Genomic DNA, 13,509 nt, shown 5'->3' on the forward strand with positions numbered 1-13,509 from the left:
AGGTGAAAACTTCTGTACAAAATATTTTTAGTATTAATTTAGCAATATTTGTTCAATTGGATATTAAGGCTCCGTTTGGGAGTTCATAAGGGAATAGAATGGAATGATCATAAGAGAATGGAAAGGAAATGAATTGAATGGAATGTATTTAAGTAAGAGAAAGGAATGGAAAAGAACAGAATAAAATGGAATTAAGTAACCTTGATCAGATGTTTTAAAATAAAAGAATGGAATTGAATGAAAATGAATAGAATGTAAGTAATCTTGTTTGGGAGCAATATGGAAGGAATTGAATCATTTTATGACAATATTACTGTTAAACCCCTATTTTAAAATAAATGGTTGAATATATAGGAGTATTTTGGGAGTTTTAGTAAAAAAATCATTAAATCTAATTTCATTCCTTCACATTCCTCCTAATTTCGGGGGGAATAAAAATTTTAGGTTTTAAGGGAATAGAGAGGAATGAGTGTTCCCTCCTACCCATTCCATTTCCTCCCACTTAAACTTCCAAATAAGGAAATGGATTTTCCATTCCCTACATTAAAACTCCCAAACAAGGGAAGGGAAGAATATTCTAAAATTATTCTTTTCATTCCTTTCCATTCCATTCTATTCTCTCCTCCCAAACAAAATCTAAAAAAAGAAAATGTTTTTTCATTTCAAATTTGAGGTGGAGTATTATTTTTCCAAATTTCAATAAATGGGAGTATAATTACCCATTTACAATATTGGACCTAAAAGTTCAAACGCTACGATACCAAAAATAAGTTGCTGTCTTAATTAGCTTAATAAAAAAAGTGATATTCGACTCACTGAGGGAAAAAAATCTCATAAACCCAAAACGACGTCGTACTATTCCTAATCTGGCACACCATCACTCTTGAAAATCTCAAATCTTTCTTCCCAACTCTTCACAAGACTCTTCTCCACTGAAACCCTAGAGAGAGAGAGAGAGAGAGAGAAAGTCTCAGTGAGTCAGTCATGGCGATGAAGCACCTCTTATCTCTATCTCGCCGGTCCCACCGGGCGGTAACGTCAGCTCTATCCCAGACCGTCCGATCATCCTCAACCTCACCCGCTATCGCCACTCCTTCATCAGCTCCAGCCGCCTCCCCTCCGCCGCCAACTGCCATGATCTACGACCGCCTAGCCGAAGCCGTCAAAGCCAAGATCAAGCAGCTCGACAACCCGGACCCCCGGTTCCTCAAATACGGGTCGCCCCACCCGGAGCTAACGGACCACACTCGGATCCTCTCCGCTCCGGAGACCCGCGTAACCACGTTGCCTAACGGTCTCCGCGTCGCCACGGAATCGAACCTGGCCGCGAAGACCGCCACCGTGGGGGTATGGATCGACGCCGGGTCGAGATTCGAGACCGACGAGACCAACGGCACGGCGCATTTCTTGGAGCATATGATATTCAAGGGGACGGAAAAGCGGACCGCGAGGCAGTTGGAGGAGGAGATCGAGAACATGGGAGGTCATCTCAATGCCTACACTTCAAGAGAGCAGACTACGTACTATGCTCGAGTCATGGACAAGGACGTGCCTCGGGCGCTCGATATCTTGGCCGATATCTTGCAGAATTCCAAGTTTGATGATAACCGCATCAGCCGTGAGCGCGATGTTATTCTGAGGGAAATGGAGGAGGTAAAACTAAAAGCTCTATGCCAATGATTTACAGCAAAAATATCATAACCTATGTTTTGTTCAATTAGAGATGGATCAATTATGAAACTTGCAATTGCATATAAGTGGGTTTCTGCTTATAAATTGTACATACATTGATTATTTGCATGCATATAACTTGTAGATACAAGCACGCATGATTTTGAGTTACATAGGTTCCTCGATTAAATATTTTCAATGGTCAATGCAATTATGTGTTTATATTTAACTAGGGAATCTATTGTACATCACGTAACGAATTGTATCTAAGTTCTTTTTTTTTTTTTTTTTCCGATTTCAAATTAGTGTGAAGTGTCTCTCTGCTGTCATAAAGTAGTAGCATGATGGATGAACAAGAAAGACTGCTTGCAGGAGTTGAGGAACTAAGATTGGATTTTTCGTGTACTATTTAACTGATATTTGGAAGATTAATATCAATACCTTACTGTAATTTGTTATTTTTGCTAAATACTAGCACAAATTCTGTACAGTAAAGGTGTTTGATTACTTGTTAAGATTGTAGCGATCTGGCTGGTGCTTTTTCTTTCTATATTGCTTCATATGATTAAAGGTTTTATCTCATGTAACTGTTGCAGGTCGAGGGGCAAACTGAGGAAGTTATTTTCGATCATTTGCATGCGACTGCATTTCAATACACTCCTTTGGGAAGAACCATTCTTGGACCTGCTCAGAATATTAAAACAATCACTAAAGAGCATCTCCAGAGCTATATACAAACACACTATACAGCTCCCAGAATGGTATGCAAAAACTGTTGGCTTTCTTCATCAGTTTTCTGCTCATATATAGTGGATCCTTAGGATTGGTGAAGATGTTGTTTTCAGTTTAGTTCTATTGGATTTTGCATTGATATGCAAGGCATGCTTTGGGAAGTTGTGCTAATGGGTGTTTTATTTGGGATCTATCAGGTCATTGCTGCTTCTGGAGCTGTGAAGCATGAGGAAATTGTTGAGCAAGTGAAAAAATTGTTCACAAAATTGTCATCAGATCCCACCACAGCTACTCAGTTAGTTGCAAAAGAACCAGCAGATTTTACCGGTTCCGAGGTGGGGGAGATATATCTTAAGTACACTGTAATCTCTTCTTATTCCCAATAACAATTATTTCTTTAATATGTTAAATTTTATTAATGTTATAAAAACCAGGTTAGGATAATTGATGATGATATTCCTTTGGCACAATTCGCGGTTGCTTTTAGTGGAGCATCTTGGACAGATCCAGATTCCATTGCTCTGATGGTCATGCAGGCTATGTTGGGTTCATGGAACAAAAGTGCCAGCGGAGGAAAGCACATGGGGTGAGCTCTTTTTGAGAACTAAACACCTTTATGGCACATAGATTTCTAACTTGGGCTACTTGAATTCATCAACAAAATTTTCCTCTTTAAGCACATGCATTGATAATTTTGATAATCTTCAAACAGTTCTGAGCTTGCACAAAGGGTTGGCATTAATGAAATTGCAGAGAGCATGATGTCTTTTAACACCAACTATAAAGACACTGGTCTATTTGGTGTTTATGCTGTTGCTAAGGTGATGTTTGCTACCCTAGCTTTTAACAGAATATAATATGCATTCAGCTGCCTTTTGAATACTCATTATTCTCTTTAATGACAAATTATGGACAAGAAAGTTTAGTGCCTATTGAGTTATTGTAACTTTTTATACCTTGTAAAGTTTACTAGCCAGCCAGGACTTCTTCAGGCTTTGTCATTAGATTGTTTGTATATTCAAATTTTTTTTAATCGATTCCTCTTTTGTCATATTTCTTTTTTGGGTCTTCTGTTATCAGTGGTTTTTCAATTTGTCCCTTGAATTTTTGCTTTCGTTTGTAACAAATATAGTGACTACTGATGTAAGATTGAATTTGAGGTTGTGATGACTGCTCGTCTGGTTGTTTTGAGATGTATATCTGCTGTATGAAACAAATAGCTGGTTCATCTGCATTTATGGCCTGTTTTTAGATAATTATATCTGTTGCAGCAAGCAAACATAAAGATATCCTCTCTTTCTCTTTCCCCATCAATAACATTTGTCCCTGGACATGCCTTTGTGTATGTGTATATGCTGATTTTTTAAGTGGTATTTAGAAGAGATGCTGCTATTGTCTGTATTCTGTACCTTTCAATCAGCAACTGCAAGTTTGTTGGATAGTCATGTATATATGAGCCTTTCATTTTTTTTTAAAAATGCATTGTCACAGATATCTGATTTTTATTATTATTATTTTTTTGGTTTGCTATCTTATTATTTCAGCCGGATTGCTTGGATGATTTAGCATATGCAATAATGTATGAAACAACCAAGTTATGTTATCGAGTTTCTGAAGCTGATGTAACTCGTGCGCGTAATCAGGTAGCCACCAATGCTTTCATTTTATGTTGGTATAAGAGATATATGTGTGCATGTGTGTATATATGTATATTATCAAAATTATTTTAGTGAATATAAATAATGATTGCTAGCTTTTCTCTATTCTCTGTAGAATGTTTATTCACACTAATCATTGGTTGCAAGAGGCACCATTTATTTATGATTGACCATTAAGCGGGACGTATTCCTTAGACATGTCAGATTGTTATTCTTTTGATGTCCTGATGATGATTGACCATTATGGCACTTGACCAATTTTCCATTCTTTTTACAGATGTTCACAAATAGACTATAGTCTTCCATTGATGTCCTGTTACATATCAGATTGTTATTCTTTTGTATGCATTTTCAGTTGTATCCTTTTGTTTATCATCCTGTTCCATAAAACTGTATGCTTCTCTTTTCAAGAAACATGAGAGAAAGGTCAGTTTAATGCGGTATACATTTGGTCACTCGGTAATAGCTGTCTATATTACTTTGCCCTAGGGTAATCATGTAATCCAAACCACTGTATTTTACTATTTGATGTTCGCACTAAAAGCTAGTGGAATACTGCTCAAAAGGGGAGGAAAAAAAAATAGTAAAAAATTATCTAATGACAAGTACGATAACTTTGATCAAGTGTTGTTTAATCCACTAATCCAGTGGTCAACTAAGAGAAAAATACTTTTTCCAGGTTGATAGTGTACACGAAGTAACTAGCAAAGCTAGGCTGGATTTTTGTTGCCTTTTCTTAATCTTTCTACTTTAGCCTTTAATATTACACTTGGCCATCTCATAACATGGGAACATATGTGCTTTTCATTATCATTATGAAATATTTTAAGTCTATTTGATAATATATATTTTTTTATATAAATAATGAATTTTATTAAGACCAAAAAAGAGAGTCAGTCATCCAAGATTGGGACAAAACAATCAAGCAAATTACATACTTGGTAATATTTAATTTGAGCCTATTTGACTTCCAACTTTAGCAGCTTTGATTCCTTTTGGAGTGGAATCATTTACCTGAAGTTTACATGATTTAATGGGTATGTTTAAATTGTAAAGTTGTAAGGAACACTAAGAATTGTTGGACATATGGGATGGAAGTTTTAGATCTTGCATAATGAAGATATAGTCATATTCATGATTAATTTATGATAAGAATGCACATCACTTTAATAGTAAAATGTGAGAGAACTGTATCTGAATTTGTAGTGTTTCTGGTCTCTCTGTTCCTGCTGTGTTCTCTATGGAAATGACCTGAAAATTTTATTTGCCTTATGTTTAATAATTACTTTCATTGGGTTGTTAGATGATAATGTTAACAGATACTACCAAGCAAAACAAGTAATAATAATAGCAGATATTTCCTAAGAGTTAATTTATATTCATCAACAATATAGTATTATTGATGCTAACAGTGGTAGGGAGAGTCAAATTCTAGATGTGTGCACATGAATTTTCACAATCTCATTGTTGTTTTGGACCTTTTTATATAGGATGTAATATGTTCAGGTAGTATTCTTAGATATGGTTTTGCAGATCTCACTTAAATGGGGTTAAGAAAGGTCTTGATTGTCATGTGTTAATTTGTTTCTATATAAAAATTTGTTGAGGTTCATGTTCATCCTCTATATAAGTTAGTATTCCTATAGCCACTGCCACTTACTGGTATCTTTTGTTGCAGTTGAAATCTTCTCTTCTGCTGCACATAGATGGGACAAGTCCTGTAGCTGAAGATATTGGGCGCCAGGTCTGACTCTTTTCTTATTAAAACAATATATGGGAGAAGACAGTTATTCGTTTATGTTTTCATTGTATTCTAAGCCCAAGGATAATAGGTAATATGGAAACTGCCAAGCAGAAAGCGCTTAACTTTTTTGTGCAGTCTTTGTGTTGTTTAATTTGAACTGAATCATATCATTTGAGGATCTGATTTGACCTCTCAGTTGGTCAGTTTGATTTCTTCACTGGGTGCTTCCTTAGTTCAACATTCATCTTGTCTCTTGCTTGATGTATGTTCTCTCAAACCCCATTTTGGAACATCGATCCCCTATAATTTAGTGCCTAATTAGATAATTTGGAAAGGTGATGTGTGTGACTTCTATATGTTAGTGATCACTGTATATGTCATATGTTACTGGAAATCCCTTCTGCTGCTATACATATAATTGCTAATTATATCTTGTTGATATGCCAATGCACGCAGCTACTTACATACGGCCGAAGAATACCATATGCAGAGTTGTTTGCCAGAATTGATGCTGTTGATGCAAGCACCATCAAACGTGTTGCAAACCGATTTATTTGGGACAAGGTAAGGACTATAACCTATTAACTTACTGGCTAATTCAAGCTCAGAATAATTAATGGAACTTTTTGGCCAGTCCAATGTTCAAATTTTGATTTTGAAATTGTCTTCGTCTTGGTTTGGCAGGAAATTGCAATTGCTGCCATGGGGCCCATCCAGAGTTTGCCTGACTACAACTGGTTCAGACGCAGGACCTACTGGAACCGCTACTAGTTTTGCTTTTTCATTTCTTGTTATTTACTCATCATTATCCTTTCTGGGGTCTGGTCTCAGGATAATTTGTTCCATTTTACAAATCGATGCCCATGGAGAGCAGTCAGGGCCTGGCATTTTGATTTTATTGTTTAGGTCTTGTTTTTGTAACATTTTATATTTTACAGAAATAAGTATGCCGCCATCAATGTTGCGATTGTGAATTAGAAGACACCGTCCTCCCCACATGGCTCTAAGCTAAATTCGAAGTGGTTTAACCTGGCATTAATGTGTCAGCTGATATTATTTGATTTTCTTGTGAGTTCCGTCAGCTTCGCAAAACTTTTAGTGGTCTCTTAGAACATAAAAGCAAATGTATTCTTCTGCCAAACGAATGCGGTATCCTCTTTCTTCCCTTTTTATTATAATGTTTCAAATGATACAAATTTTTGTTTGACTTTAAAATGTCAAGTATTAATTTCAAATCTGCCTGTGTTAAATGCATGATGGGTATAGGAGTTGTATTCTTTTTCGGAAACTATTGTGATGATCTCAACTTTTCTCTCTAAGGTGAAGGTGCTCTACTAGCATTTGAGTTTGATGAGCGGCAAGCAAATAATAGGTAAGACAAATAATTATCTAAAAACAAAATTAAGACGCTATATAAATCTGCTCGACTATCTGCACTTGTTAGTTCACAGTTATAACCAAAGATAAATCTTGGCCGCCACACGGTGATCTGATGAGAGAGAGAGAGAGAGAGAGAGGGAGAGAGATAGAGAATTGAAGAGAAGTGGGGAGAAGAGAGATGAATGCAGTTCGAATGGCTTTAAGCCATATAGGCCCTCAATTCAGTAGCTTGTAAAAAAAGAATTGGTAGCTTGTTCAAGACTAACCTGGTTGATCAATCAGTTCGGCCTGATTTTAAAACCACGGTTATATTTCTAGGAAGGCATGTGTAGTTTGTTGGCACACCGATTTTAAAATGTAACAATTTAATCTCTCCCTCTATTTTCCCTTCATATGCACTAACGAAATGCTCCTCATATTAAAGGGATCAAGATTGAATTAACCCCATATTTTAAGAAACTAAAAATGAAAGTAAGAAATGGATGTAAAGTAGTTTGAGAGACGGAATTCATTTCTTTTTGAGGTTTCAAGGACTAAATTAGAACTCTTTGATTAAGGAACCAAAATTGCAGAAACCCTCTTTCCAAAAAAAAATTGCAGACCCCGTAGGTAAGAGACAAAAATATAATTTTCCCAAAATAAATAAAATTCTAGTGCCTACTAGTTGAATATGTTTCATATAAATTTAGTTGACAACGGAGTAATTAAAATAAAATTTTAAATTTCTAACCGCCATTACAAGGACAATATTATTTTAGTTACATACTAGTAGTATGTTTGTGACTTTGTGCAATGCACGGATTAATAAAAAAATTTATCTAAGACAAAACATTTACAAATATTGTCAAAATAATTAGTGAGTGGCTTAAAACCCTAAATTAACTTCCCATAAAAATTATTTTAAAAAAAGCCATAAATTAACTATCATGATATAAACATATATTGAGCCACTTAATGCAGGGACAATAAATAGCTTGCAAGTTTTATTATATTAAAATATACAATGTTATTAAATATTAACTGAGTTTCAAAATTAGAATAATATTTTTAAACTTCTCAAGACCTTTTATAGCAGAGTTTCACTTTAAACACAAATGACATATCTCAAGTGCATATGCAAATCATGGTACGCCCTTATCAAAAGCCATAGTTTCATCACCGATCACCATGTAAACAACAAAACAAATTTTGGTACTGATCACCTTATTAGTGAATATGACAAAACTGTTCAATATAGCATCTTCTCTTCGCTCTCTGATGAAACACTAGTTGACAGTGCTGCTTATGCCTCTGCTATTAAACACATACTCTTCGCTCTCTGCTGAAACCCTAGTTGACAGTGCTGCTTATGCCTCTACTATTAAGCACATAGAATTCACCGAAAAGATGGAAGCTGCAATGCGAGTTGTTGATTGTTGTAATGGTATCTTTGTTTATTTGAGTCATGTGACAAAACTTTTCTATGGAATCCTGCGACTAGAGAAGTGAAGGCGCTCACAGAATCCAATATCACCAAGGGGAAAGGACTTCAAAGTCATACTTTTATGCATGTTGGAATTGGGTTTGATCCCAACACTAATGATATCAAGGTGATAAGAAATGTGGGAAGCAAAGTTGGTGACAACTTTGAAATATACACCCTAAGTACTGATTCTTGGAGACAACTTCATGATGTTCCTGAAACTCTGAGTATGCGGCATTGCAAGTATCCATTGATGAGTACATGCATAAATGGTCGGTGTCATTGGTTGGCGGGTGGGATGCAAAGGATGATGAAAACCGATTCGATTGTTTCATCCAAACAATGCCATTGCCAGATTGTGATGACTATACTTGTTATTGGCATGGAACTCTTGGTGTCTTGAAAGAATCAATTAATGGTTTCCATATTTAATACATGGAAACAATCGAGTTTTGACTTTTGGGTGATGCATGAATATGGTGTTAAGGAGTCTTGGAGTAAAACTGATCATAGGAGCATCCGCATCAACGGGTGTAAAGATGTATATATATAATACAAAAAGTGTCCAAATTTACACAATTTTCTTTCAAAATTACCCACATTAGTGGGTGTAAAGATGTGTATATTTACACAATTGCTACAGTAACCATATAAATATACACGGTTACTTTAGTTATGTATAACAATTTTTTTTTTCTCTCTCACCATCCTTGAAGTGGCCAGAGAAAATGAAAGGAGATCCCAACAAGCGTAATAGAAACAAGTTTGAAAATTTTATGGATTGAAAATGAAGAGCTTAAGCTTTAGATTGTTTAACTATTCTATTGAGTTTTTCTGTTGACTTAAATTTTTGGAGAAAAGTATTGAATCAATGGAATATCTTGCGATGAGCTTGATGCTAAATCCATTTGTTCCAAGACAAGTGAGCATGTGAATGATCAACGTCAATAAGGACCAAAATACAATTGGTATATCATTTAAGAGCAAATTTATTTTCCTAACCAAGTCTCCGGAAACGGCGCCAAAAACTTGTTGTGAAATTTTTAAGTACTCGCAAGTATAGTTTGACAAGAATTAGGTCGAACCCACAAGGACTTGGATGAACGTAGGAAAATTAATTAAACCTTAACCAAATTAATCCTAACTAGTTTAATAAAAATTGATTATTTTGAAACTAAATAAAGATAAGCAAATAATTAAACAAAGCAAAGATGTGATATAAAGAAGTAAAAATATGTAAACAAAGAGAAAGGAATTAAAGTTTTGGAATCTGCCTTGTTAATTCATATCATCATATATTCATGATCTTTAATTTTCCCCAGCCCAATGCATGATAATCTAGAAATCAATCTTGCTATCGTAGAAAATATTCTCTTTAAAAACCATATTTTAAAAATCTAAAGCATGCTCTTCTTCACTTCCTAGGTATAAAATCAAATTATCGATTGTATCTGTAACCAAATAAATAAACAAATGTGTGTGTGTGTGTGTGTGTAATTTTTATTTAAATAAATTATTCAAATTCTTCATTCTCTTAAAAGAGATTATTATGAGAATCAAAACTTATAGCAAACTTATACTTAATATGTATAATTTATTTTCTAAATTTCATTGTAAATAATTTTTCCTCCCTAAAAATTAAACAATTTTAAATAGTAATTTCCATTACTCTATTTTTACAAATATATAAGTTTATCATTTTTTTTTATGTTTTTTATTGACATTATTCTTTTACAAAATGGTCCATATACTTCTAACTATTGTTATTATGCATTATATTTTCCTAATTTCTCTTGGTATAATTAAGTTTTTTAAGTTTCAAAGTTATTATTCAAATTCTCATTCTCTTAAGGAGATTATTATGATAACTGAAACTTATCATATAATGCATAATATGATATCCATCCACTATGGGTACTTAATGTTGTTTTTATTTTTATATATAGCTTGATAAATGCCAACTTGCTTGTTTAGTTTTAATACATAATTTAAAAATTCTAGAATGACCATGGATATATTAATTAATAATTATTATTTATGAATATAACACTTAAACAAAAAAAATTAAAATAAACATAAACGTAAAATAATAGTTTCTATTTTATTTGATTCACAAACATATGTTGTACTTTATAGAAATAGAAACATAGAAAAATATGAATTTTTCAAAGTGAGCATTTGAATTGTTTAGGCTATTCATTCCCATTTCTCTTTGCTTTTAACATACAAATGTTGTTCTCTCTTTCACCATTCACCAACCTAGCAAAAGATACCTAGAACATGTTGGATATATTCAACAATTTACTTTGTGATAAAGTAAAAGGAACAGTACACAGATCTAAGAATAAACAATAACACAAATAGATGTGATAGGCAAAAGTAATAAACAAATACTGAATATATATATATATATATAAAGAAATCTGCAAATAATTAAAAACTCATAGACCAAATGCATGAAGGATGAACAATTCAGATCAAGTCTTGTGTTTGACACAATCTCCTTAAAGCAGATTTTGTCTCCTCACACAATCACTGTGGGCTTTGAGACTCACGGACGTCTGCCTCCCAAGATAAAATGATCTACAACACAAAAATGAAGCACACAAGGTCGTGCTCTACGAACTACTCAATGTCTCTTTCTCTCTCTTTGACACAAAATGAAATGTACAAAATATTCTCACAAGGAGAGTTTTCTGAAAAGTTTTTTTTATTATTATTTATGAATGAGGGACTATAAAAAAAATTATACGTTACTGAACAGACACTCTGTTTCAGTAATTACTACTGTGCACAGACTAACTGACTCAAAAATTAAAATAATAAAATATTATTATTTGGACAAGTAGGCCCAATCCACATATGTCAAAAGCCCAACCTAATATCCAACTCATGAGTATATAAACTCATATATTATCTCTTTCCTTTCCTATGTAGGACTCATGATTTTTACCACTTTAATAACAACTTCAAGTGAACATAGAAAATATCAATTTCTTATTCACTCCTTGCTATTTTTCCAACAATCTCCCACATGAATAGAAATTGATAAACACAATGCAAATGGTGATGCAGACACAAAGAGAGTAGAAGAAAAGTTACTGTATTAGGAGAAGTAGCTTGTGGCTTTGAACTTTCCTTTGTGAAAGATTATTGGATATACTAGCTAACCAGTGAACATGATGTCTTGAACTGTTCAGCCGTTTGTGTATACCAAGACAATAGAATTCACACAGCTCATTTTCGAACATATTTCGTTCTTATAGTTGTGTTCATTTCAACCCTGAACATATCCTAGTAAATTCATGAAGTGCTTTAGAGAATTCAGCCTTAAAATTCTCATGGAAGCGGCCCACTTCTCACTCATATAAGTGACTCTTATTAAGAATATCTTGCTATATCCCACTTGGAATTACAAGATATAAGAATCATTAAAAACAAAGCTTACCTTGAACATCACTTACAAGCATCACTATTTCATCATAGGAACAGGCAGGAGATGTATTCTACATAGTGATAAAAACTAGTCTCCACAATTTTATTGTCCCTTTGAAAACTTAGATCTTGGGATCTCCAGTCAACTAGGTGGGGTTACCGTCATGAAAACTTTAGGTCATAGGCTTTAACCCCGTTCCCCTTGATGAGCAGCTTACTTGCTCTTTACTCAAACCTTTGGTTAACAGATCCGCTATATTCTCTTTCAACTTTATGAAGTCAATGGGAATAATTCCATTAGAGAGCAACTGCCTCACGGTATTATGTCTTCGACGAATATGTCGAGACTTACCGTTGTACATATGACTCTGTGCCTTACCAATAGCTGATTTGCTATCACAATGTATACAAATAAAACGCACAAGTTTATCCATATTGGCATATCCTCCAGGAAATGACGAAGCCACTCTGTTTCTTCTCCTGCTTTGTCCAATGCGATAAATTCTGATTCCATTGTGGATCTAGCAATGCATGCTTGTTTAGAAGACTTCCAAGATACCACTGCACCACCAAGTGTAAAGACATATACACTCGTGAATTTAGTGTATTTTCTGTTCGATATCTAATTAGCATCACTATACCCTTCTAGTACAGCTGGATACCGAGTGTAGTGTAACTTATAGTTTAGGGTGTATTTCAAATACCTCAAAACCCTAACTAATGCCTTCCAGTGGTCTTCCCCTATATTACTAGTGTATCTACTCAACTTGCTGATAGAATATGATATGTCTGATCTAGTGCAGTTCATTATATACATAAGACTGCCTATTATTCTCAAATACTCCAATTGAGATATGCATTGCCCTTTATTCTTAGTTAGATGTAAATTTACATCTATAGGTGTTCTCATTGGACTGTCATCATATTTCTTGAATTTCTCAAGAACTTTCTTAATATAATGTGATTGAGATAAGACAAGTCCATCAGATTTTCTAGAAATGTTCATTCCTAGTATCACATCTGCAACATCTAAATCTCTCGTGTCGAACTCACTAGTCAACATTCTCTTGGTAGCTTTAATGATATCATTATTGCTACCTATAATGAGCATATCATCAACATAAAGACACACAATAACATAGCCATTTGCAGTATCTTTAATATACACACCTTTGTCACACTCATTGATTCTAAACCTATTTGACATCATTGCATTGTCAAATTTCTCATGCCATTACTTTGGAGCTTGCTTTAATCCATAAAGAAATTTCACAAGCCTGCACATTTTCTTTTCTTGACCAGGAATGAACCCCTCTGGTTGTTCCATATAAATCTCCTCATTTAATTCACCATTCAAGAATGTTTTTTTTATATCCATTTGATGTATCTCTAAGTTATGCAACGCTGCAATAGCTATCAACATCCGA

At 34.3% G+C, this 13,509-nt stretch overlaps 1 protein-coding gene across 1 annotated transcript; it reads left to right on the top strand.

Moving 5' to 3' along the window:
* Nucleotides 1–861: 861 nt before the first annotated feature.
* Nucleotides 862–7,040, top strand: LOC142606270 (putative mitochondrial-processing peptidase subunit beta, mitochondrial). The gene is made up of 9 exons (XM_075777654.1): nt 862–1,653; nt 2,268–2,432; nt 2,601–2,738; nt 2,838–2,989; nt 3,116–3,224; nt 3,948–4,046; nt 5,740–5,805; nt 6,262–6,369; nt 6,490–7,040. The coding sequence occupies exons 1-9, from the start codon at nt 985–987 to the stop codon at nt 6,574–6,576; spliced, it is 1,593 nt and encodes a 530-aa protein (XP_075633769.1). The 5' UTR covers nt 862–984; the 3' UTR covers nt 6,577–7,040.
* Nucleotides 7,041–13,509: the final 6,469 nt, after the last annotated feature.

This window comes from Castanea sativa, chromosome 1, assembly GCF_040712315.1.
Source record: "Castanea sativa cultivar Marrone di Chiusa Pesio chromosome 1, ASM4071231v1".
Lineage (NCBI taxonomy): Eukaryota > Viridiplantae > Streptophyta > Magnoliopsida > Fagales > Fagaceae > Castanea > Castanea sativa.